This window comes from Cherax quadricarinatus, chromosome 56 (assembly GCF_038502225.1).
Source record: "Cherax quadricarinatus isolate ZL_2023a chromosome 56, ASM3850222v1, whole genome shotgun sequence".
Classification (NCBI taxonomy): domain Eukaryota; kingdom Metazoa; phylum Arthropoda; class Malacostraca; order Decapoda; family Parastacidae; genus Cherax; species Cherax quadricarinatus.
Genome location: NC_091347.1, coordinates 28,503,448 through 28,531,417, shown reverse-complemented (window position 1 = coordinate 28,531,417; position 27,970 = coordinate 28,503,448). Strand labels below are relative to the sequence as shown.

Sequence of the window (27,970 nt, the reverse complement as noted above, 5' to 3'; positions counted from 1 at the left end):
GCGAGTAGCATTGGCCTTACCACCAATGTTAGTGTTTCTAGAGCAGGGTTGTGACCTTACCCATGGGACTGACCTTGAAGGCGGCGTGGCAGAGGACGGGGAAGCCGAAGGAGTCGCGGGAGTCAGGGTCAGCGTGTCCCTTCAGGAGGCTGGCCACGTGACCCACGTTGACGGCATGTACTGCCGTCACCAGGAACTCATTGACCTGGTGGAGACGATAACAGTGGTGACTCCTCCTGCAGGTGTCTCTTGGTAGGTGTTACTGTGTCTCCTAGTAGGCGTTACTGTCTTTCCTAGCAGGTGTTACTGTCTGCTAGTAGGCGTTACTGTCTCTCCTAGCAGGCGTTACTGTCTCCTAGTAGGCGTTACTGTCTCTCCTAGCAGGTGTCACTATGTCTCCTAGTAGGCGTTACTGTGTCTCCTAATAGGTGTTACTGTCTCTCCAAACAGGTGTTACTGTGTCTTCTAGCAGTATACCTCCTAATATATTCCCCCATACTTCTCCCATATCTCGGGATCTATTATGGAGATTGTATCTTAAAATAAATCATAAATTATGAAGTAGGTAGGTGGCATTATTAACCAGGTGGGTGACATTATTAACCAGGTGGGTGACATTATTAACCAGGTGGGTGACATTATTAACCAGGTGGGTGACGCTATTCAGCAGGTAGGTGACGTTAGAAACGAGGTGGGGGACATTATTAACCAGGTAGATGACGTTACTAACCAGGTGGGTGACGTTACTAACCAGGTGGGTGAAGATCTGGCCCTCCTTGTTAGGTATGGATGTGTCGCAGCCCCGGTCCAGCATGAGGTTGATCACGCCTGGATGACATCCTTCTATAGCAGAGTGTAACGGGGTGTTGCCTCGCTGATCCTGCCAGAGGTACACTACAGTCACTGACTGTAGCTACGAGGTACCTACCCTCCCCTGGGTACACTACAAGGTACCTTACAGTCACTGTACCCTCCCAGAGTACATTACAAGGGTACACTACACTCACTGAGTGTAGCTATGAGGTACGTACCCCTCAGGGTACATTACAAGGGTACCATACACTGTACCCTCCCCAGGGCACAGCACAATCACTGGTGATTGTGCTGTTCAGTCATCAGTTACAAACATTTATTCTTACTGATTATCCAACGTATTGAAATCTGATATAAGTCAGACAATATTTAAGCACCATTATTACACAAAAAATATTATTCTACAAAGAATCCTGTTTTATTGAATACAAGTAATTTTTTCTTACTTATTGGTTAGGGTAGATAAGACTGATTAAGTTAGGTCAGAGAAAGAGAGATTTGGATGAGACAGGCAAGTCAATCAGAGTTACATAGAGATAAGAACAGAGGAACACTGCAACAGGCCTACTGGCCTGGAGCGCAGGGGAAGGGATACCCACCGAAGCGTTGAGGTTGGCGCCAGCGTCGATAAGAAGCTCTGCGATGCGCAGGTGGCCGTGGAAAGCTGCGGTGTGCAGGGGCGTGGTACGGTTACTGTCCTCAGCGTTGACGTTGGCTCCCCTGCAGGAATACCACCAATAACAACGCCACCTCAGTCAGTATGTACAACACACCCTGGCCACAATATGGATAAGGACACTGCAGCAGAGCGTCTAGCCCATGCTAGGCAGGTCCTTCCCAACCCCAACCTTTCCCCCTCCTCAAAAATCACTTATGCACTGCTAAGTTTTGAACAGCAAAAGGAGCATACAAGTGAGCAAGCTTTTATCAGGAATCAGGACAACGTTTCGCTCACTGTAGAGCTTCATCACATGCAGTTACAACAACTAGACTAACTTAATTGTTATTCAACTTGAAACACATGTGTCTACTCTGTCGACATATTTTATATTTCAATACAGTCTATTAGAGCAGGTAGACTGATCTAATATTTACCAACTAAGAGCAGAGTCTAGGAACGCAAGAGTGATTTTAGATGATTACTGACCCAGAAAAGACTGATGGAGGCTAATTAAGATGGTAATTAACACTAGCCAATTAATATGAGTGGAGAAATTGACATAATGATCGTTAATGTCAGTCTTCAGTATTATTATTATTATTAAATAATAATAATAATAGCAATAATAATAACTATCATCATTATTAGCATGCCCAGTCATCATCAATTATTATTTATCTTGCCTCTCGAGCAGAATGGAGACGATGTTGAGGTGTCCCCTAGCAGAGGCGTGGTGCAGGGCCGACCAGTGGAGGTTACCCTTTATGTCTGGACTCAGTCCCCAGTCCAGCCATTGCACCAGCGTATCGCAGTCCCCGGACTCCACCACTGGCATCACCTGCTGACCCACCTGTGAGTGGACTGGTCGGTTAATTGGGCTTTAACACACACCTCCAATTAGGGTCATTAAAAGCTACATGACGCATTTTTCATTACTCTTCGAGGAGGCTTCAATCCTTCTCAATTAAGCTCCTCTATTTAGCGCAGTTTTCCGTGAATGTGTTTGAACAAGTGCATCGAGAACTGAACATCACTTAGGCTTTCCCGCCTTTACGAAAAAAATGCGCTAAATAGAGGATCTTATTATTATTATAAGAAAGGTTACTGTACTGTCTGCTCATGTGCACTGACAGATGCACACATCTGCCTTGGTATATACCCTGTGGTCTACCTATTACACATATGTTAATAGTATTTCACATATAACTCCAAAATAAATATGTTATAGATAGTTGTGTGAGCCTTCAGTGGTCGTACAAATTCTCTTGATCCAAGGAATTAAGAGTCCCCCCTCCGCTCCCTAGAATCAAACGTAATTTCTTTTCGTACCCCATGTGTTGAATGACCCCTACGGGTCTAGGATACAACACTGAGCAAGATGCACACAGACACACACACACACACACACACACACACACACACACACAGACACACACACATTCACACACACACACACACACACACACACACACACACACACACACACAGACACACACACAGACACACAGACACACACACACAGACACACACACACAGACACACACACACACACACACACACACACACACACACACACACACACACACACACACACACACACACACACACACACACACACACACACAGACACACACAGACACACACACACAGACACACACACACACACACACACACACACACACACACACACACACACACACACACACACACACACACACACACACACACAGACACACACACACAGACACACACAGACACACACACACAGAACACACACAGACACACACACAGACACACACAGACACACACACACAGACACACACACACAGACACACACACACACACAGACACACACACACACAGACACACACACACACACACACACACACACACACATGTCAAAGCAGCAGAGGCTAGGATACAGAGTTTAGAAGAGGAACTGAAAAATCTGAAACAGCCTAAAGAACTAAAGAACATTTTGGGATTGACAACAGAGACTGCTACCTCAGCCACAAATAAGGGGACAGTAGGGAAAGAAGGACCACAACTGCATGGAGAAGCTCTATCAGAGGAGACTGTAGTAAATGAAAGAGCTAAGCTTTATGTGGAGGCCCTAACAGACAACAACAGAGCCCAAGGAAAGCCGAGAAGGGAAAATGACAGGCCACTGAGCCCAAGTACATCAGCCAGTGAAACTGATGAAAGGAAAGCTGCAGTGGAGGAAACCAAATTAAATGAGGGGATACACATATGAAGCAAGAAAACAAGGGAAAAAAAGCAATTGAAAGCAACATGAAAGCAATAGGAGAAGACGACATGACCCAGCTGGAAAATTTTCGGAGAATAGGGGGGTTTGTAAAAAAAAGAAACCGGCCAGTGAAAGTGACCTTCAAGGCAGAAGCGACTCGGAACAGGATCCTGCAGGAGAAAGCACGATTAAGGGACATGCCGGCATACAGGAAGGTGTATCTTGACCGCGACAGAACACAAGATGAAAGGCAGAAACTGAGAGAGATGGTACAAAGGCGAAAGGAGGAAAGAGAGGGGATGGAGAAGACAGACAGGAGATCCCAGACCCAGGAAGACGATCAAATACAGCCTCCCTCACAACTTCCTATAGAAGCCTCCCAACCAGGTCAACCCCAGTGCAACCAAACACTCTAAATCAAAACATCCATGCCACATCCAATGCCCCCACTCACTACATTACAAACTCCACACCCACAGCAACAACCCATAGTTCCTTACCAGGTCTCCCACTTCCCCAACCCCAATACACCTCCCAGACCACAGTCTTAGAAAAGAAGTTGAAGGTGTGGTATACAAATGCAGATGGAATAACAAACAAGTATGAGGAGTGGCACGAAAGAATCAAGGAGACATCCCCAGACATAATAGCACTCACAGAAACAAAACTCACCAGAATAATAACAGATTCAATCTTTCCATCCGGATATCAAATTCTCAGGAAAGACAGAGGGAGGAGAGGGGGAGGAGGAGTTGCACTGCTCATTAAAAATCAGTGGGGTTTTGAGAAAATGGAAGGAATGGATGGCACGGGCGAAAGGGACTACTTACTAGGAACAATCCAGTCTGAGGGACATAAGGTGATAATTGCAGTAATGTACAACCCACCACAGAACTGCAGGAGGCCAAGAGAAGAATATGATGAGAGCAACAGAGCAATGATCGACACACTAGCCGAGGTGGCCAGGAGAGCACACATGGGGGGAGCAAAGTTACTAGTTATGGGTGATTTCAATCACAAGGAGATTGACTGGGAAAACCTAGAGCCCCATGGGGGTCCCGAAACATGGAGAGCCAAGATGATGGATGTGGTACTGGCAAACCTCATGCATCAGCATGTTAGAGACACTACCAGAGAGAGAGGAGAGGATGAACCAGCAAGACTGGACCTTGTAGTAGTTCGGACATCGAGGGTATCATGTATGAAAGGCCCCTGGGAGCTAGTGATCATGTGGTTCTGTGCTTCGACTACATAGTTGAGCTCCAAGTGGAGAGAGTAGCAGGAATAGGCTGGGAAAAACCAAACTACAAAAAGGGGAACTACTCAGGCATGAGGAACTTCCTTTAAGACATTCAGTGGGAGAGGGAACTGACAGGAAAACCAGTACAAGAAATGGACTATGTGGCAACAAAATGCAAGGAGGCAGAGGAGAGGTTTGTTCCCAAGGGAAACAGAAATAATGGGAAGAACAGAACGAGTCCTTGGTTCACCCAAAGGTGTAGGGAGGCAAAAACTAGGTGTACTAGAGAATGGAAAAGGTACAGAAGACAGAGAACTCAGGAAAATAAAGAGATTAGCCGAAGAGCCAGAAACGAATATGCACTGATAAGAAGGGAGGCTCAGAGACAATATGAAAATGACATAGCATCAAAAGTAAAGACTGACCCGAAGCTGTTGTACAGCCACATCAGGAGGAAAACAACAGTCAAGGACCAGGTAATCAGACTGAGGAAGGGTGATGGGGAATTCACAAGATACGACCGAGAGGTATGTCAGGAGCTCAACACAAGATTTAAAGAGGTATTTACAGTGGAAACCAGTAGGACTCCAGGAAATCAGAACAGGGGGACACACCAGCAAGTGCTGGATGAGGTACATATAACCAAGGAGGAGGTGAAGAAGCTGCTATGCGAACTTGACACCTCAAAGGCGGTGGGACCAGACAACATCTCTCCATGGGTCCTTAAAGAGGGAGCAGAGATATTGTGTGAGCCATTAACAAAGATCTTCAACACATCATTTGAAACTGGGCAACTCCCTGAGGTATGGAAAATGGCAAATGTAGTCCCAATTTTTAAAAAGGGAGACAGACATGAGGCACTAAACTACAGACCTGTATCACTAACGTGTATAGTATGCAAGGTCATGGAGAAGATCATCAGGAGGAGAGTGGTGGAGCACCTGGAAAGAAACAAGTGTATAACTGACAACCAGCACGGTTTCAGGGAAGGAAAATCCTGTGTCACAAACCTACTAGAGTTTTATGACAAGGTGACAGAAGTAAGACAAGAGAGAGAGGGGTGGATCGACTGCACATTTTTGGACTGCAAGAAGGCCTTCGACACAGTTCCTCGCAAGAGGTTACTGCAAAAGCTAGAGGATCAGGCACACATAACAGGAAAGGCACTGCAATGGATCAGAGAATACCTGACAGGGAGGCAACAACGAGTCATGGTACGCGACGAGGTGTCAGAGTGGGCGCCTGTGACAAGCGGGGTTCCACAGGGGTCAGTCCTAGGACCTGTGCTGTTCTTGGTATATGTGAACGACATAATGGAAGGGATAGACTCAGAAGTGTCCTTGTTTGCAGATGATGCGAAGTTAATGAGAAGAATCAAATCGGATGAGGATCAGGCAGGACTACAAAGAGACCTGGACAGGCTACAAGCCTGGTCCAGCAACTGGCTCCTTGAATTTAACCCTGCCAAATGCAAAGTCATGAAGATTGGGGAAGGGCAAAGAAGACCGCAGACACAATATAGTTTAGATGGCCAAAGACTGCAAACCTCACTCAAGGAAAAAGATCTGGGGGTGAGTATAACACCGAGCATATCTCCTGAGGCGCACATCAATCAGATAACTGCTGCAGCATACGGGCGCCTGGCAAACCTACGGATAGCGTTCCGATACCTCAATAAGGATTCGTTTAAGACTCTGTATACCATTTACGTCAGGCCCATACTGGAGTATGCAGCACCAGTTTGGAATCCACACCTAGTCAAGCACGTCAAGAAATTAGAGAAAGTGAAAAGGTTTGCAACAAGACTAGTCCCAGAGCTACGGGGATTGTCCTACGAAGAAAGGTTGAGGGAAATCGGCCTGACGACACTGGAGGACAGGAGGGTCAGGGGAGACATGATAACGATATATAAAATACTGCGCAGAATAGACAAGGTGGACAAAGACGGGATGTTCCAGAGAAGGGACACAGACACAAGAGGTCACAATTGGAAGTTGAAGACTCAGATGAATCAAAGGGATGTTAGGAAGTATTTCTTCAGTCATAGAGTAGTCAGGCCGTGGAATAGCCTAGAAAGTGACGTAGTGGAGGCGGGAACCATACATAGTTTTAAGGCGAGGTATGATAGAGCTCATGGGGCAGGGAGAGAGAGGACCTAGTAGCAATCAGCGAAGAGGCGGGGCCAGGAGCTGTGACTCGGCCCCTGCAACCACAAATAGGTGAATACAAATAGGTGAGTACACTCACACACTCACACACACACACACACACACACACAACACACACACACACACAGACACACACACACAGACACACACACACACACAGACACACACAGACACTCACACACACACACACACACACACACACACACACACACACACACACACACACACACACACACACACACACACACACACACACACACAGACACACACACACACACACACACACACACACACACAGACACACACACACACACACACGCACGCACATACACACTCACAGAGGAACTGACAAGGTAGATAGGTACGGAACAGAATGTTTCACAGGTGGGACACAGCAACAAGGGGTCACAACTGTAAGTTGAAGACTCAGATGAGTCACAAGGATGTTAGGAAGTACTTCTTCAGTCATAGTTGTCAGGAAGTAGAACATACTGGAGAGTGATGTAGTGGAGGCAGGATCCAAACATAGCTTTAAGAAGAGGTATGATAAAGCTTATGGAGTAGGGAGAGAGCGTGGACCTAGCAGTGACCAGCGAAGAGGCGGGGCTAGGAGCTGTGAATCGACCCCCTGCAACTATAAATAGGTAAGTACACAGAGAGCTGGAACTTACCAGCTGCAGGAAGACCTGGTTCTTGTGGTTGGTCTTGGTAACGTCCGCTTTCTTCTCTATGAGCATCTTAACCACAGCAGTGTGAAGGCCACGAGCTGCCTCGTGCAGCGGTGTGTTACCTGCCTTATCCTGCAACACAACAAATAAACAATGTTATTATTATTATTTATTTATTATTGTAATAGTTCTTGTTATTATCGTTTTGTTGCTGATGTTGTTGTTGTTGTTGTCATTGTTTTTGTTGCTGCTGTTATATTTGTTAGTGATGTGTTTGTTTAATGTTTTCCCTCGAGTCGGGTTATCTGGTAATTGTTTACTGAATCTTGAACGTTCTTCCTCATCACTAACTCACTTGGGAGTTCATATAGACGTTCTTCCTCATCACTAACTCACCTGGGCGTTCACATAGGCGTTCTTCCTCATCACTAACTCACCTGGGCGTTCACATAGGCGTTCTTCCTCATCACTAACTCACCTGGGCGTTCAAATAGGCGTTCTTCCTCATCACTAACTCACCTGGGCGTTCACATAGGCGTTCTTCTTGAGCAAGAGTTCAACGACAGCGCTGTAGCCCTGAGCGGACGCACGATGTAGGGGCGTGCACATGTCCGTGGTGCACGAGTTCACCTGAGGGAGCACACGTGCGCATGAGTCGCGTTTATTCATGTGTACACCCACTAAAAACCACATTTCAATGAAAACAGTTTAAAGAGTCAAAAAGTGTGGGCCAGGAGCTATGGCTCAACCTCAGTACGTACTAGATGAGTACTCACCGAGGCACCGGCATCGAGGAGGACCTGGACCACTTCGGTCTGACCCTCGACACAGGCCAGGTGGAGCAGGGTCCATCCCAAGTGGTTCCGAGCGTTGGGGTCACCTCCGTGTCGCAGGTAAATCATAACACCAATCTTGTCACCCTTCCTTAGCAAGCTCACCACCTCAGATGTGTCCTGGGGAGGGAGGTACATGGTTTGTAACTGTGGTTAGCACCTGTGGTTAGTACTTGTGGTTTTGTGGTTAGTGCTTGTAGTTAGTACTTGTGGTTAGTGCTTGTAGTTGGTACTTGTGGTTAGTGCTTGTAGTTGGTACTTGTGGTTAGTGCTTGTAGTTGGTACTTGTGGTTAGTGCTTCTAGTTAGTACTTGTGGTTAGTGCTTGTAGTTAGTACTTGTGGTTAGTGCTTGTAGTTAGTACTTGTGGTTAGTGCTTGTAGTTAGTATTTGTGGTTAGTGCTTGTAGTTAGTACTTGTGGTTAGTGCTTCTAGTTAGTACTTGTGGTTAGTGCTTGTAGTTAGTACTTGTGGTTAGTGCTTGTAGTTGGTACTTGTGGTTAGTGCTTGTAGTTAGTACTTGTGGTTAGTGCTTGTAGTTGGTACTTGTGGTTAGTGCTTGTAGTTAGTACTTGTGGTTAGTGCTTGTAGTTGGTACTTGTGGTTAGTGCTTGTAGTTGGTACTTGTGGTTAGTGCTTGTAGTTGGTACTTGTGGTTAGTGCTTGTAGTTAGTACTTGTGGTTAGTGCTTGTAGTTGGTACTTGTGGTTAGTACTTGTGGTTTTGTGGTTAGTGCTTGTAGTTAGTACTTGTGGTTAGTGCTCGTAATTGGTACTTGTGGTTAGTGCTTGTAGTTAGTACTTGTGGTTAGTGCTTGTAGTTAGTACTTGTGGTTAGTGCTTGTAGTTAGTACTTGTGGTTAGTGCTTCTAGTTAGTACTTGTGGTTAGTGCTTGTAGTTAGTACTTGTGGTTAGTGCTTGTAGTTAGTACTTGTGGTTAGTGCTTGTAGTTAGTACTTGTGGTTAGTGCTTCTAGTTAGTACTTGTGGTTAGTGCTTCTAGTTAGTACTTGTGGTTAGTGCTTCTAGTTAGTACTTGTGGTTAGTGCTTCTAGTTAGTACTTGTGGTTAGTGCTTGTAGTTAGTACTTGTGGTTAGTGCTTGTAGTTAGTACTTGTGGTTAGTGCTTCTAGTTAGTACTTGTGGTTAGTGCTTCTAGTTAGTACTTGTGGTTAGTGCTTCTAGTTAGTACTTGTGGTTAGTGCTTCTAGTTAGTACTTGTGGTTAGTGCTTGTAGTTAGTACTTGTGGTTAGTGCTTGTAGTTAGTACTTGTGGTTAGTGCTTCTAGTTAGTACTTGTGGTTAGTGCTTCTAGTTAGTACTTGTGGTTAGTGCTTCTAGTTAGTACTTGTGGTTAGTGCTTCTAGTTAGTACTTGTGGTTAGTGCTTGTAGTTAGTACTTGTGGTTAGTGCTTGTAGTTAGTACTTGTGGTTAGTGCTTCTAGTTAGTACTTGTGGTTAGTGCTTCTAGTTAGTACTTGTGGTTAGTGCTTCTAGTTAGTACTTGTGGTTAGTGCTTGTAGTTAGTACTTGTGGTTAGTGCTTGTAGTTAGTACTTGTGGTTAGTGCTTGTAGTTAGTACTTGTGGTTAGTGCTTGTAGTTAGTACTTGTGGTTAGTGCTTGTAGTTAGTACTTGTGGTTAGTGCTTCTAGTTAGTACTTGTGGTTAGTGCTTGTAGTTAGTACTTGTGGTTAGTGCTTCTAGTTAGTACTTGTGGTTAGTGCTTCTAGTTAGTACTTGTGGTTAGTGCTTCTAGTTAGTACTTGTGGTTAGTGCTTCTAGTTAGTACTTGTGGTTAGTGCTTCTAGTTAGTACTTGTGGTTAGTGCTTCTAGTTACTACTTGTGGTTAGTGCTTGTAGTTACTACTTGTGGTTAGTGCTTCTAGTTAGTACTTGTGGTTAGTGCTTCTAGTTAGTACTTGTGGTTAGTGCTTGTAGTTAGTACTTGTGGTTAGTGCTTGTAGTTAGTACTTGTGGTTAGTGCTTGTAGTTAGTACTTGTGGTTAGTGCTTGTAGTTAGTACTTGTGGTTAGTGCTTGTAGTTAGTACTTGTGGTTAGTGCTTGTAGTTAGTACTTGTGGTTAGTGCTTGTAGTTAGTACTTGTGGTTAGTGCTTCTAGTTAGTACTTGTGGTTAGTGCTTCTAGTTAGTACTTGTGGTTAGTGCTTCTAGTTAGTACTTGTGGTTAGTGCTTCTAGTTAGTACTTGTGGTTAGTGCTTCTAGTTAGTACTTGTGGTTAGTGCTTGTAGTTAGTACTTGTGGTTAGTGCTTCTAGTTAGTACTTGTGGTTAGTGCTTCTAGTTAGTACTTGTGGTTAGTGCTTCTAGTTAGTACTTGTGGTTAGTGCTTCTAGTTAGTACTTGTGGTTAGTGCTTGTAGTTAGTACTTGTGGTTAGTGCTTGTAGTTAGTACTTGTGGTTAGTGCTTGTAGTTAGTACTTGTGGTTAGTGCTTGTAGTTAGTACTTGTGGTTAGTGCTTGTAGTTAGTACTTGTGGTTAGTGCTTGTAGTTAGTACTTGTGGTTAGTGCTTCTAGTTAGTACTTGTGGTTAGTGCTTGTAGTTAGTACTTGTGGTTAGTGCTTGTAGTTAGTACTTGTGGTTAGTGCTTGTAGTTAGTACTTGTGGTTAGTGCTTCTAGTTAGTACTTGTGGTTAGTGCTTGTAGTTAGTACTTGTGGTTAGTGCTTCTAGTTAGTACTTGTGGTTAGTGCTTCTAGTTAGTACTTGTGGTTAGTGCTTCTAGTTAGTACTTGTGGTTAGTGCTTCTAGTTAGTACTTGTGGTTAGTGCTTCTAGTTAGTACTTGTGGTTAGTGCTTCTAGTTACTACTTGTGGTTAGTGCTTGTAGTTACTACTTGTGGTTAGTGCTTCTAGTTAGTACTTGTGGTTAGTGCTTCTAGTTAGTACTTGTGGTTAGTGCTTGTAGTTAGTACTTGTGGTTAGTGCTTGTAGTTAGTACTTGTGGTTAGTGCTTGTAGTTAGTACTTGTGGTTAGTGCTTGTAGTTAGTACTTGTGGTTAGTGCTTGTAGTTAGTGCTTGTAGTTAGTACTTGTGGTTAGTGCTTGTAGTTAGTACTTGTGGTTAGTGCTTGTAGTTAGTACTTGTGGTTAGTGCTTCTAGTTAGTACTTGTGGTTAGTGCTTCTAGTTAGTACTTGTGGTTAGTGCTTCTAGTTAGTACTTGTGGTTAGTGCTTCTAGTTAGTACTTGTGGTTAGTGCTTCTAGTTAGTACTTGTGGTTAGTGCTTGTAGTTAGTACTTGTGGTTAGTGCTTCTAGTTAGTACTTGTGGTTAGTGCTTCTAGTTAGTACTTGTGGTTAGTGCTTCTAGTTAGTACTTGTGGTTAGTGCTTCTAGTTAGTACTTGTGGTTAGTGCTTGTAGTTAGTACTTGTGGTTAGTGCTTGTAGTTAGTACTTGTGGTTAGTGCTTCTAGTTAGTACTTGTGGTTAGTGCTTGTAGTTAGTACTTGTGGTTAGTGCTTGTAGTTAGTACTTGTGGTTAGTGCTTGTAGTTAGTACTTGTGGTTAGTGCTTCTAGTTAGTACTTGTGGTTAGTGCTTCTAGTTAGTACTTGTGGTTAGTGCTTGTAGTTAGTACTTGTGGTTAGTGCTTCTAGTTAGTACTTGTGGTTAGTGCTTCTAGTTAGTACTTGTGGTTAGTGCTTCTAGTTAGTACTTGTGGTTAGTGCTTCTAGTTAGTACTTGTGGTTAGTGCTTCTAGTTAGTACTTGTGGTTAGTGCTTCTAGTTAGTACTCACTGCTATTTGCTTGCTTAGTTATTCCCTCTTCTTAACACCTTTAATTAGTACTACTTTGTTAATAACTGTTGTTGTACACTGTTAATAACTATTGCTGTACACTGTTAATAACTGTTGTTGTACACTGATAATAACTATTGCTGTACACTGTTAATAACTGTTGTTGTACACTGTTAATAACTGTTGTTGTACACTGTTAATAACTGTTGTTGTACACTGTTAATAACTATTGCTGTACACTGTTAATAACTGTTGTTGTACACTGTTAATAACTGTTGTTGTACACTGTTAATAACTGTTGTTGTACACTGTTAATAACTGTTGTTGTACACTGTTAATAACTGTTGTTGTACACTGTTAATAACTGTTGTTGTACACTGTTAATAACTGTTGTTGTACACTGATAATAACTATTGCTGTACACTGTTAATAACTGTTGTTGTACACTGTTAATAACTGTTGTTGTACACTGTTAATAACTGTTGTTGTACACTGTTAATAACTGTTGTTGTACACTGTTAATAACTATTGCTGTACACTGTTAATAACTGTTGTTGTACACTGTTAATAACTGTTGTTGTACACTGTTAATAACTGTTGTTGTACACTGTTAATAACTGTTGTTGTACACTGTTAATAACTGTTGTTTTACACTGTTAATAACTGTTGTTGTACACTGTTAATAACTGTTGTTGTACACTTAATAACTGTTGTTGTACACTGTTAATAACTGTTGTTGTACACTGTTAATAACTGTTGTTGTACACTGTTAATAACTGTTGTTGTACACTGTTAATAACTGTTGTTGTACACTGTTAATAACTGTTGTTGTACACTGTTAATAACTGTTGTTGTACACTGTTAATAACTGTTGTTGTACACTGTTAATAACTGTTGTTGTACACTGTTAATAACTGTTGTTGTACACTGTTAATAACTGTTGTTGTACACTGTTAATAACTATTGTTGTACACTGTTAATAACTATTGTTGTACACTGTTAATAACTATTGCTGTACACTGTTAATAACTATTGTTGTACACTGTTAATAACTATTGCTGTACACTGTTAATAACTATTGTTGTACACTGTTAATAACTATTGCTGTACACTGTTAATAACTGTTGTTGTACACTGTTAATAATTATTGTTGTACACTGTTAATAACTGTTGTTGTACACTGTTAATAACTATTGTTGTACACTGTTAATAACTATTGCTGTACACTGTTAATAACTATTGCTGTACACTGTTAATAACTGTTGTTGTACACTGTTAATAACTATTGTTGTACACTGTTAATAACTATTGCTGTACACTGTTAATAACTATTGTTGTACACTGTTAATAACTATTGCTGTACACTGTTAATAACTATTGTTGTACACTGTTAATAACTATTGCTGTACACTGTTAATAACTGTTGTTGTACACTGTTAATAACTGTTGTTGTACACTGTTAATAACTATTGCTGTACACTGTTAATAACTGTTGTTGTACACTGTTAATAACTGTTGTTGTACACTGTTAATAACTGTTGTTGTACACTGTTAATAACTGTTGTTGTACACTGTTAATAACTGTTGTTGTACACTGTTAATAACTGTTGTTGTACACTGTTAATAACTGTTGTTGTACACTGTTAATAACTATTGTTGTACACTGTTAATAACTATTGCTGTACACTGTTAATAACTATTGTTGTACATTGTTAATAACTATTGCTGTACACTGTTAATAACTGTTGTTGTACACTGTTAATAACTATTGCTGTACACTGTTAATAACTGTTGTTGTACACTGTTAATAACTATTGCTGTACACTGTTAATAACTGTTGTTGTACACTGTTAATAACTGTTGTTGTACACTGTTAATAACTGTTGTTGTACACTATTAATAACTGTTGTTGTACACTGTTAATAACTGTTGTTGTACACTGTTAATAACTGTTGTTGTACACTGTTAATAACTGTTGTTGTACACTGTTAATAACTTTTGTTGTACACTGTTAATAACTGTTGTTGTACACTGTTAATAACTGTTGTTGTACACTGTTAATAACTATTGCTGTACACTGTTAATAACTGTTTTTGTACACTGTTAATAACTGTTGTTGTACACTGTTAATAACTGTTGCTGTACACTGTTAATAACTGTTGTTGTACACTGTTAATAACTGTTGTTGTACACTGTTAATAACTGTTGTTGTACACTGTTAATAACTGTTGTTGTACACTGTTAATAACTGTTGTTGTACACTGTTAATAACTGTTGTTGTACACTGTTAATAACTGTTGTTGTACACTGTTAATAACTGTTGTTGTACACTGTTAATAACTGTTGTTGTACACTGTTAATAACTGTTGTTGTACACTGTTAATAACTGTTGTTGTACACTGTTAATAACTGTTGTTGTACACTGTTAATAACTGTTGTTGTACACTGTTAATAACTGTTGTTGTACACTGTTAATAACTGTTGTTGTACACTGTTAATAACTGTTGTTGTACACTGTTAATAACTATTGTTGTACACTGTTAATAACTATTGCTGTACACTGTTAATAACTATTGTTGTACACTGTTAATAACTATTGCTGTACACTGTTAATAACTATTGTTGTACACTGTTAATAACTATTGCTGTACACTGTTAATAACTGTTGTTGTACACTGTTAATAATTATTGTTGTACACTGTTAATAACTGTTGTTGTACACTGTTAATAACTATTGTTGTACACTGTTAATAACTATTGCTGTACACTGTTAATAACTGTTGTTGTACACTGTTAATAACTATTGTTGTACACTGTTAATAACTATTGCTGTACACTGTTAATAACTATTGTTGTACACTGTTAATAACTATTGCTGTACACTGTTAATAACTATTGTTGTACACTGTTAATAACTATTGCTGTACACTGTTAATAACTGTTGTTGTACACTGTTAATAACTATTGCTGTACACTGTTAATAACTGTTGTTGTACACTGTTAATAACTATTGCTGTACACTGTTAATAACTGTTGTTGTACACTGTTAATAACTGTTGTTGTACACTGTTAATAACTGTTGTTGTACACTGTTAATAACTATTGCTGTACACTGTTAATAACTGTTGTTGTACACTGTTATCAATAAAGACACAAAAATCATTTCGTAACGTTTGTCTGGCTCGGCAAGATAATGTGCACTGTACTGCCGCCACCTACGTTCTGTTAGGTTTGGAAAAGTCTGCTGAGAAGGCGGAACGTTGCCCAAACAAAGTTACTGAGTGCATTAACGTTTGATACAGTGACTTATTTCACGGGACGTTGATTGGCTCCTTAGTAATTGAGGTTTCAAGCCTATCGACTACACAAGGATCATGAAGACTGTGTGTAACTAAACAAGTATATATATATATATATATATATATATATATATATATATATATATATATATATATATATATATATATATATATATATATATACCTGCATAGCATCTTGGCAGATAATCATAGCTCTCATCTCACTGTTGACAGTTTTGGACCACAGCTCTTGTCCCCCTGTCATCCTACCATTAGTGTCTCCAGTACTGACAAGCTGAAGAATTAGATACATTTGCAACACCTAGGTATCTTTATTTTGTAGACGTTTCGCCATCCACTGGCTTTATCAGTCACTACAAGGACATGAACGAGAGACTACAGAAGGGGAGGCAATCACTCCCTTACTCTTGCAGAATTATATACATAATATGGTAGCATAAACCTTGGGAATAAGATATCGACAAATTGGTTTAAAAAAAACACGTAAGAAAACACCAGGATATATTTACATGTCTTTCTAAACCACAGAAGACAGTATCAGATAAGGTAATCAGTCCCTTCTGTCGTTAACGACTGCAACAACTCGGGTAAACAGACGCAGTAGCAGTAGGTAACTGTGCTGTTTTGGGTAGAGAGAGCAGGTTTGTGTACTGTGGGAGGAGGCGGTGACAGCCGCGGTCATTAGGCTCATTAAACTGGCATGAAAGAGAGGCGCTGGCACCCCCGCCCGAGTGACACAACACAGTGGCACTCTCGGCACTCTCGTAGAAAGTGCCTTGATCCTGCTGAAGGACTCTTGATCTCAAGAATCAGAGCTGCTACTGTCCTCTCCAGGATCAAACTGAAATGGATTTATATACTCTGAGTCGCAGGCAGATTAGGTAGAACCTATTTTTGAACCTCTAGGCGCTGTATAACCCTAAATAATAATAATAATAATAATAATAATAATAATAATAATAATAATAATAATGAAAAACAAGAAGGCACAATACCGTGACTGGGACAATGCATAAATAAACCGTTTGGGTCTGACTTGAGCCATTTACAAGTCACACTAATACACGAAGCAGAGGAGGACAGATAGAGAGGAAGAAAGAAGTAGAGAAGTAGTGGTAGAGGTAATAAGAATAATAATAATAATTTGGGGCACGACTCCACTTCCGGCGTGAGTGTGCTGGGGGAGGGGTAAGTGATCACGTACTGTACGTCAGTCCGTAGTCCTGCTGCTGCTGCCACCCACATCACTGAGACAGGTCAGCCAGCAGTCGACCTGCCGTGGCCAGCAGTAATAACTTCTATAGTGATTTCCTTCTCCAAAGTGGCTACTGCTGGACATACAACCTTAGCCTTAGTCCAGCTGTAACCAAGTCTTGTGGAAATAAGTCACTTCGTCTGACCTTTCTTTGGATTATTCTAGGTAATTTACACATATATTACTATGCAAAGTAACCACTCTGAAAAATATTTCCAACCGCTTTCGCTCCTTGATAATGTGAAAAATCACGAAAATTAATTTTGTACCAAAAGAACCTTAGAAAACTTATCTAACCTTATTATAACAAATGCAATTTAATTTCTCCTGGAAATTCACTATATTTTCATTGATTATTTAGCATACTGTGTTAGCACCTGTTTACTGTGATCGTATTGCATATGTTACTATACATGATAATTATAGGCACTGTGTAAATATACTTATTTGTATATAAATAAACTTACAAACACATGTTTGACCTGACACGTCTCATTTTAATGGACCACACATCTGTTACTTTCTATCTCTATTGTTATATTTTCTTCAATCTCCTTCGGTAGTTCTTTTTAGTCTTTTATTTTAAACTTGTGTTTGAGAACAGAAAAGTACATCACTGTACTCTTTATTTAATGCTATTATACCTTAGGCATCAACTTTGTCATGCTCACGGAGGCCTATGTGTCAAGCACACCACAAGAATTTAATTCTAAGCCTTTTCATTTCAATAATTTTCAGAAATCTGTCTGGCTTCATAGACAGATATATTACATTCAAATATCAGGTTATTCAGAACAGATAATAATATATTATTTCTACAAGTACATGTACAAGGTATACAAGTACATGTACAAGGTATACAAGTACATGTACAAGGTATACAAGTACATGTACAAGGTATACAAGTACATGTACAAGGTATACAAGTACATGTACAAGGTATACAAGTACATGTACAAGGTATACAAGTACATGTACAAGGTATACAAGTACATGTACAAGGTATACAAGTACATGTACAAGGTATACAAGTACATGTACAAGGTATACAAGTACAAGGTATACAAGTACATGTACAAGGTATACAAGTACATGTACAAGGTATACAAGTACATGTACAAGGTATACAAGTACATGTACAAGGTATACAAGTACATGTACAAGGTATACAAGTACATGTACAAGGTATACAGACCATAGCTGACGTCAGTGACATACTACTATATAGAAAGCTGCTTGTTATGCTGAGCATTTGGGGGAAATTAGATCAGTTTTGACCCAGGATGCTACCCACACCAGTCTAGTAATACCCAGGAATCCCATTTTACTGATGAGTGAACAGGAACAGCAGGTGTCTTATGGAAACACGTCCTAATGTTTTCCAGCCGTACCGGGGGATCGATCCCCGACATCAGTGTGTGAGCTGAATGCGCTAGTGATCGAGCTACGGGACACGGGAGGTTAGGGAGTCAGAAACTACTAGTCTATGACTGCAGTGTCTACGAACCACAAGAATGGCTGACAATTCAGTCTGCAAGGTAAACCATTTATTAATTCTGATATGTCTGTGTATTATTGCACGCTCAAGATGGTTTGCGATAGCAGGTCTTGTAGCGCTTCGTCAGTGGCACTGGTGAACGAGTGTCGTACACCCCCGTCAGGTTATGGCCCCTGACTGTTCCACCGACTGCAGTAGCTTGCGGGAGGTTTCCCTGACAGCTCTGGGAGGAAGGGGTGGGAGTCCCTCCACCCTTTGGGGGGGAAGGTGACTGGGACCCCTCTTCCCCCTCACAGGATGGGTCTCCTCACATGAAGGTTGGGGGTCCCCAGTATGACCCTCTGCCAGCATAGTCCGCGTATTTTCACCCCTTGTGAAACTCCTGGTAAACAAGGCCGGTATTTCAGGAGCTGAAACATTAGCAAGATTTTCTTTGGCTTTGTTCAGTAGCAAGACATGTTATGTAACGTGTGTGTGTGTGTGTGTGTGTGTGACAGAGAGAGAGAGAGAGAGAGAGAGAGAGAGAGAGAGAGAGAGAGAGAGAGAGAGAGAGAGAGAGAGAACAGCTATGCTCACTGTGCCCTGTACACCTGACTGTAAGACACTGTACACCTGACTAAGACACTGTACACCTGGCTGTAAGACCCTGTACACCTGACTAAGATACTGTACACCTGACTGTAAGAATACCTCAGTGACCAACATGAACTCGAGTGTAAAGGGCCAAGACTTTTCGACAGCTTTCCTTCAAGTCCAAGGAAGCAGCAGCAGCAGTATAGGTAGCAGCAGCATCCGCAGCTGTCTGCAGAAGGTCGCTGGGTGTTTTGGTTACAGAGAGAGAGTTTGCGTGGTCAGTGTTTATGTTCATCGCTAACCCAACACACGTGGTCGTCTCCAGTACACCTCACTGACCACGTGCACGTCTCACTGTCCTACCCACAAGCTGCTCCATCTCCCTCCCTCCCTCCCGTCTACGTCAAATTTCGCTCTTACGTATACTATTAGTGGTCCAGGAGGGACCTAAACGTCGTCTCGAGCGTCTTCTCCAACCTGTGAGTCACTTATGAATTGTTCCAACCACGGTATTGAGTGGAGTTTACTCCTCTGCATTCCTTTTTTTTTTTCACTACTTAAATACTTTAAGGAATTCTTGTTTTCATGATGTCAAGAACAAGATAATTGTCTACAGAGGAAGAATCCTAGTATGTGGGAGCAATTTTGTTCTAAATGTTGAAACGCACAAATTTAACTTTTACAAAAGTCTACCCTGATGTGTGTCAAGAATCTGCAGCTTTATATCAAGGGAAAGCAAAGAATGTAGTGAAGATACGTGAAGAACATGATGAGGATACATGAGGGATGTAGTGACGAGAGGTGAAGACTGTAGTGAGGTTATATGAGGGATCTTAGGACACTTTAAGGAGACGTGAAGGATGTGACAAGCTGGTCAGAGTAGTACAAGGCAGCGCAGGAGACAAAAGCAGGAGAGGATAAGTACTGCAGGTCTTGGTCTCAGACTGAGAAAGACGCTTTTCAACGAGAACTGAAGAGTTGGTGACAGGAAGTAATGTACACAGGAAACCTCGCCTAACAGACGGCAAGAGAGCGTAAGATCTTACTGGCCCGTGCTAGGAAGGTGCTACCAGCCCATGCTAGGCAGGTACTACCAGCCCATGCTAGGCAGGTACTACCAGCCCATGCTAGGCAGGTACTATCAGCCCATGCTAGGCAGGTACTACCAGCCCATGCTAGGCAGGTACTACCAGCCCATGCTAGGCAGGTACTACCAGCCCATGCTAGGCAGGTACTACCAGCCCATGCTAGGCAGGTACTACCAGCCCATGCTAGGCAGGTACTACCAGCCCATGCTAGGCAGGTACTACCAGCCCATGCTAGGCAGGTACTACCAGCCCATGCTAGGCAGGTACTACCAGCCCATGCTAGGCAGGTACTACCAGCCCATGCTAGGCAGGTACTACCAGCCCATGCTAGGCAGGTACTACCAGCCCATGCTAGGCAGGTACTACCAGCCCATGCTAGGCAGGTACTACCAGCCCATGCTAGGCAGGTACTACCAGCCCATGCTAGGCAGGTACTACTCACAGCCAACCAGTTAGGCTAGAAAACACAATACGCAGGACAAACGTTTATTAGGACAACGTTTCGCTCAGGGTAGAGCTTCACCAAGCTCCATCCTGTGCGAAACGTTGCCCTAATAAAAACGCGTCCCGAGAACTCTTCTGTCCTCTGTGTTCCCTACATTTCCGGTCTTTCTATTCTCAACAACTCTCTCCGTTCCTTAGACATCAAGCTCCTGTGGGTGAGACTGTCCAGGCAAGACACTGGACAGTCTCACCCACAGAGTATCTCGTGTCAGTGATAGTCATCATTCCAGGCCTCCTCTGGCCTTTGAGAATAATACAGGAAGTGCTGCAATCAGTACTCAGTACTCATCTGAGTACGGGTGAGGTCAGTCAGTACTGAACTAAGAACATAAGAATGGAGAAACACTGCAAAAGGCCTACTGGCCTACTGAAGTATTGGAACCAAGAGTTCCTTGCACGGAAGTCGTCTGACAAGACCATAGGCTGTATGACAAAGACAAATGTTGTTGTACATGTCTTAATCGTCAGCTTCCAGGTGTTTCATATCATTTTCAACAACACATATGTTGTACACACCGAAATGTGTATATCTCTTAGTGTATAAACACTAAGAGTTTACTGTAATTTAGGATTCTTGACTGATGGTGAACAGGTGTTTTGACTCACGAAATCGTAATGACACGATTGCAAACAAACCATATCACGGGCGGGGTTTTAACCCGCGATAAGAGCGTCATAAAACTCCTGACCGATGCGTTAGCCAGAAGGTATTTTGTTCGTTAGGAAACAGGATAAGTGGGGATGTTTGCAAGTGACATAAAGCATCCACTGGCCTACCAGTGCTAAGTTAAACATTAGGTAAGTTGGTAAGTAAGACACATATGCAACAGTTAGGTATCTTTATTCCGAAACGTGTCGCCTACACAATAAGCTTCTTCAGTCGAGTATAAAAGAGCTGAAGCAGAAAGTTGTCACTGAGATTCCCTGTACGTAGCTTGCAAATATTTTTAACCACGATTTGCAGACACACAGGTGTTACGGTACGTAAAAATCACTATGTAGATTTAGCTAGGATATCCTAATAACGTCAGAATTGCTTATTTCCACCCCATTTAAAAAAAAGATGACAAGATCACCACGGAGTAATGACCTAAGATAATACTAATAACAGGAGTTGAACTGGCTGATGCATTAGCTTCACTGCTCAATATAGGGGTTAAAATAAACTTATAAGTGTATATATATATATATATATATATATATATATATATATATATATATATATATATATATATATATATATATATATATATATATATATATATATATATATATATATATATATGTATATAAATATACATACACACTAAGGGAGAGACGCCTCTCAGAACAGATATCCTCTATCTGCTAACAGATATTTTCTGTCAATAGATATTATCTATTAATACATATTATTAATAGATGTATTAGATATTATCTATCAATAGATCATCATCCCCCCCCATCCGCGCCCCGGTCCCAGACCAGAAGTTTATAATTACAGTGTCAACAGATGAGAGTGATATAAGTGTCAAGGGGGAAAGGAGGGATGGGGGGAGGGTGCCAAGGAGTGCCAAGTTGGTCACAGGAAGCACACTACTGGCACCTCGCTGCCTCCACCACACAACCCAACCTTCTCTACCTCTCCTATGTTAGTAGTAGTAGTCGTATACCTGGAGAGGGTTCCGGGGGTCAACGCCCCCGCGGCCCGGTCTGTGACCAGACCTCATGGTAGATTAGGGTCTGATCAACCAGGCTGTTACTGTTGGCCGCACGTAAACCGACGTACGAACCACAGCCCGGCTGGTCAGGTACCGACTTTAGGTGCTTGTCCAGTGCCTGCTTGAAGACAGTCAGGGGTCTATTGGTAATCCCCCTTATGTATACTGGGAGGCAGTTGAACAGTCTTGGGCCCCTCACACTTATTGTGTTGCCTCTTATAGTGCTAGTGGCATATATTATTATTATTATTATTTTATATTATTATTATTATTATTATTATTATTATTATTATTATTATTATTATTTTATATTATTATTATTATTATTATTTTATATTATTATTATTATTTTATATTATTATTACTATTATTATGATGACAAGTCCTTATATTCTAATGAATGAAATAAGGACAAGGACGATAATCACGTTGTGGCAACAGTGTGGGTGTACGTGACGTCACAACGTGGGCGTGCGTGGGCGACCCGGATGTTGAGGTGGGCGTATATCCCCTCACTTGTGGCACAGCTGAGGGGAAAGGCACCACGAGTGCCCAGGTAAATATTAATCTCCATCAACATGGCACAAGGTCAGAGAGGCACACACCTGTGACTGTCTGTAATGGCAGTCATGGTAGGAGGCAGTCAGGGTGTGAGGCAGTCATGGTAGGAGGCAGTCATGGTGGGAGGTAGTCATGGTAGGAGGCAGTCATGGTGTGAGGCAGTCATGGTAGGAGGCAGTCATGGTGTGAGGCAGTCATGGTAGGAGGCAGTCAGGGTGTGAGGCAGTCATGGTAGGAGGCAGTCAGGGTGTGAGGCAGTCATGGTAGGAGGCAGTCAGGGTGTGAGGCAGTCATGGTAGGAGGCAGTCATGGTGTGAGGCAGTCATGGTAGGAGGCAGTCAGGGTGTGAGGCAGTCATGGTAGGAGGCAGTCAGGGTGTGAGGCAGTCATGGTAGGAGGCAGTCAGGGTGTGAGGCAGTCATGGTAGGAGGCAGTCAGGGTGTGAGGCAGTCATGGTAGGAGGCAGTCATGGTGGGAGGTAGTCATGGTAGGAGGCAGTCATGGTGTGAGGCAGTCATGGTAGGAGGCAGTCATGGTGTGAGGCAGTCATGGTAGGAGGCAGTCAGGGTGTGAGGCAGTCATGGTAGGAGGCAGTCAGGGTGTGAGGCAGTCATGGTAGGAGGCAGTCAGGGTGTGAGGCAGTCATGGTAGGAGGCAGTCATGGTGTGAGGCAGTCATGGTAGGAGGCAGTCAGGGTGTGAGGCAGTCATGGTAGGAGGCAGTCAGGGTGTGAGGCAGTCATGGTAGGAGGCAGTCAGGGTGTGAGGCAGTCATGGTAGGAGGCAGTCAGGGTGTGAGGCAGTCATGGTAGGAGGCAGTCAGGGTGTGAGGCAGTCATGGTAGGAGGCAGTCAGGGTGTGAGGCAGTCATGGTAGGAGGCAGTCAGGGTGTGAGGCAGTCATGGTAGGAGGCAGTCAGGGTGTGAGGCAGTCATGGTAGGAGGCAGTCATGGTGTGAGGCAGTCATGGTAGGAGGCAGTCATGGTGGGAGGTAGTCATGGTGGGAGGCAGTCATGGTGGGAGGTAGTCATGGTGGGAGGCAATCATGGTGGGAGGTAGTCTTGGTGGGAGGCAGTCATGGAGGAAGGAAGGCAGTCATGAAGGAAGGAAGGCAGTCATGAAGGAAGGAAGGCAGTCATGAAGGAAGGAAGGCAGTCATTAAGGAAGGAAGGCAGTCATTAAGGAAGGAAGGCAGTCATGAAGGAAGGAAGGCAATCATTAAGGAAGGAAGGCAGTCATTAAGGAAGGAAGGCAGTCATTAAGGAAGGAAGGTAGTCATGAAGGAATGAAGGCAGTCATGAAGGAAGGAAGGCAGTCATGAAGGAAGGAAGGCAGTCATTAAGGAAGAAAGGCAGTCATGAAGGAAGGCAGTCATGAAGGAATGAAGGCAGCCATGAAGGAAGGAAGGAAGGCAGTCATGAAGGAAGGAAGGCAGTCATGAAGGAAGGAAGGCAGTCATTAAGGAAGGAAGGCAGTCATGAAGGAAGGCAGTCATGGAGGAAGGCAATCATGAAGGAAGGAAGGCAGTCATTAAGGAAGGAAGGCAGTCATTAAGGAAGGAAGGAAGGCAGTCATGAAGGAAGGAAGGCAGTCATGAAGGAATGAAGGCAGTCATGAAGGAAGGAAGGCAGTCATGAAGGAAGGCAGTCATGGAGGAAGGCAATCATGAAGGAAGGCAGTCATGGAGGAAGGAAGGCAGTCATGAAGGAATGAAGGCAGTCATGAAGGAAGGAGGGCAGTCATGAAGGAAGGAAGGCAGTCATGGAGGAAGGCAGTCATGAAGGAAGGAAAGCAGTCATGGAGGAATGAAGGCAGCCATGAAGGAAGGAAGGAAGGCAGTCATGAAGGAAAGAAGGCAGTCATGAAGGAAGGCAGTCATGGAGGAAGGCAATCATGAAGGAAGGAAGGCAGTCATGGAGGAAGGAAGGCAGTCATGAAGGAATGAAGGCAGTCATGAAGGAAGGAGGGCAGTCATGAAGGAAGGAAGGCAGTCATGGAGGAAGGCAGTCATGAAGGAAGGAAAGCAGTCATGGAGGAAGGCAGTCATGAAGGAAAGAAGGCAGTCATGGAGGAAGGCAGTCATGAAGGAATGAAGGCAGTCATGAAGGAAGGAAGGCAGTCATGGAGGAAGGAAGGCAGTCATGGAGGAAAGAAGGCAGTCATGGAGGAAGGCAGTCATGGAGGAAGGAAGGCAGTCATGGAGGAAAGAAGGCAGTCATGGAGGAAAGAAGGCAGTCATGGAGGAAGGCAGTCATGGAGGAAGACAGTTATGGAGGAAGGCAGTCATGGAGGAAGGAAGGCAGTCATGGAGGAAGGCAGTCATGAAGGAATGAAGGCAGTCATGAAGGAAGGAAGGCAGTCATGGAGGAAGGCAGTCATGAAGGAAGGAGGGCAGTCATGGAGGAAGGCAGTCATGGAGGAAAGAAGGCAGTCATGGAGGAAGGAAGGCAGTCATGGAGGAAGACAGTTATGGAGGAAGGCAGTCATGGAGGAAGGAAGGCAGTCATGGAGGAAGGCAGTCATGGAGGAAGGAAGTCATGGAGGAAGGAAGTCATGGAGGAAGGAAGGCAGTCATGGAGGAAGGCAGTCATGGAGGAAGACAGTCATGGAGGAAGGCAGTCATGGAGGAAGGCAGTCATGGAGGAAGGCAGTCATGGAGGAAGGAAGGCAGTCATGGAGGAAGGCAGTCATGGAGGAAGGCAGTCATGGAGGAAGGAAGTCATGGAGGAAGGCAGTCATGGAGGAAGGCAGTCATGGAGGAAGGAAGGCAGTCATGGAGGAAGGCAGTCATGGAGGAAGGCAGTCATGGAGGAAGGCAGTCATGGAGGAAGGCAGTCATGGAGGAAGGAAGGCAGTCATGGAGGAAGGAAGGCAGTCATGGAGGAAGGCAGTCATGGAGGAAGGCAGTCATGGAGGAAGGCAGTCATGGAGGAAGGCAGTCATGGAGGAAGGCAGTCATGGAGGATGGCAGTCATGGAGGAAGGCAGTCACGGAGGAAGGCAGTCATGGAGGAAGGCAGTCATGGAGGAAGGCAGTCATGGAGGAAGGCAGTCATGGAGGAAGGAAGGCAGTCATGGAGGAAGGCAGTCATGGAGGAAGGCAGTCATGGAGGAAGGCAGTCATGGAGGAAGGAAGGCAGTCATGGAGGAAGGCAGTCATGGAGGAAGGCAGTCATGGAGGAAGGAAGGCAGTCATGGAGGAAGGCAGTCATGGAGGAAGGCAGTCATGGAGGAAGGCAGTCATGGAGGATGGCAGTCATGGAGGATGGCAGTCATGGAGGATGGCAGTCATGGAGGATGGCAGTCATGGAGGATGGCAGTCATGGAGGAAGGAAGGCAGAAGCACAGTCCAGTCCTTTAAACCAAATAAACCAACACACTGCCCTGACCTATCCGGCTCTGACCGCCTTGTAAACATATTAAAAAAAAAAAGAATACGCCTGAAGATGCTATAAATAAATTCTTGCAAATAAGGACTTATATGGTTGAGACATCAATGTATTTCCGTGTAGTATATGGCGCCTTGCTCCTCCACTCACCGCCTGTCACCTTAAATACCCAAGAAAACCGCGTTTTTATTAGTGAATCTGTGGAGGCGACGGTAGGGGGTTTGAACCGCTACTTAATATAGCAGAGACTTGGAAACTTACTCTAAGTTGATAACCTTGAATTATTATTATTATTATTATTATTATTATTATTATTATTATTATTATTGCTACTACTGTCATTTCTTTTAGCGTGCGCTGTTACGTTTAATAGTCTTCAGGCATTCGTCTCTCGACCACTGGGAAGAGAGGACGCTTCTTGAGTCTCCCTACACGCCACCTGGTGGTGACTGCTGGACTTAGACACCAACATGGCGGATCGTATCAACAGGAGAGTGAATACTGTCTGTATTGAATTAGTACGAGGAACGTTAAGCAGTGCGACGATGCATGTACTGTTATCGGCCATCATTAGAGACGTCTACGGGATATCGAACGATGAATTGTATGGTGTGGCCCTAAATGGAATGTCAAGGGTTTTTGTGAAGTTTACAAGAGCCGGCTTTTACTCCAGGATTGTGGATGAATTCCAGGAAAGGAGGATGAGTGTTAATTCAGCAGTAGAGGTGTGTCTACATGATGTTTCGAAATATTACACATGGGTAAAGGTGCGTAATGTACCATTTGAGGCAACGTCGTATGGCATTCAGGAAGCCTTCAGCGATTATGGAACTGTTCATACGGCTAATATGGGGGTGTGGAGGGACGGGCCGTTTGAAGGGCTGCCCGAGGGGTCCTGCACCCTGAAGATGTCATTGAGGCGGCCAATACCCTCGTATGTAACGCTGACAAACTATAGGACCCAGGTATTTGTCCACTATGCGGGGCAGAGGAAAACTTGCCGATTATGTGATTCTTATGAGCACATGGCGGCGCAGTGTCCTCGCAGGCAAGCCCCTAGGATGGCGTTATCGTGGATGGTGGATCAGCAACCGTGCAATGTGGATGTGGAGTTGGGGGTAGCAGATGGACAGAAGACGAATCTCTGGAGTGAGGAGGTGGACAAGGTGGAAGAGGTGATGGGGACGTGTGTTACCCTCCCGGAGGTGACAGGGGAGAGCCCCCCATCGCCTGAGGGAAGGGTGGACGTGGAGGAGTCTACCCAGGAGAGGATGTTGGAAGCAGTGCTGCAGGAGTTCTTGGATGAGCCGGTGGACGGGGAGGACGGACCCGAGAAGTTAAGTGAGGTGCAGCTGATGGATAAGCAGCAGGGACAGGTGGAGGATTCGAGGAATGACAGAGTGGACACGGAAGTGGTGGTGGAAGTCCATCAGGAGGACTCGCATGAGGTAGATATGTGTGTGAGTGAGAGCTCACGCAAACGGACGGCGGGTGCCTTGGACGTTGATGAGGTTTTAACACCTGGGCAGAGACCTGGGAAGAAGTCATGGGTAGATGTGGGGGAGAAGGCACCCAGGGGAGGGGGTGTGCCGGGGAAGCTCGGTGGGGGAGGGCAAGGGGGGGTTGGTGGACAGGTTAGGAAACATGATAAAAATGGTATGGGTACCATGAAAGGCGAATTGAGTAAGCCACAGCGGC

At 43.6% G+C, this 27,970-nt stretch overlaps 1 protein-coding gene across 3 annotated transcripts in view; it reads right to left on the bottom strand.

The window, feature by feature from the left end:
* The window catches only part of LOC128700721 (uncharacterized), a 66,085-nt gene that overhangs the window by 19,226 nt on the left and 18,889 nt on the right, over positions 1-27,970 (bottom strand). For 2 of the 3 annotated variants that reach the window (XM_070097265.1, XM_070097266.1), the window contains exons 2-8: positions 8,575-8,751; positions 8,318-8,428; positions 7,802-7,930; positions 2,158-2,324; positions 1,413-1,533; positions 752-880; positions 74-205 (exon numbers count right to left, since the gene is read on the bottom strand). In XM_070097265.1, the coding sequence (XP_069953366.1) occupies positions 74-205; positions 752-880; positions 1,413-1,533; positions 2,158-2,324; positions 7,802-7,930; positions 8,318-8,428; positions 8,575-8,751 (966 nt within the window). Of the gene's footprint in view, positions 1-73; positions 206-751; positions 881-1,412; positions 1,534-2,157; positions 2,325-7,801; positions 7,931-8,194; positions 8,221-8,317; positions 8,429-8,574; positions 8,752-27,970 lie in introns of those variants that run through there. The other variant, XM_070097267.1, reaches the window with a different exon arrangement.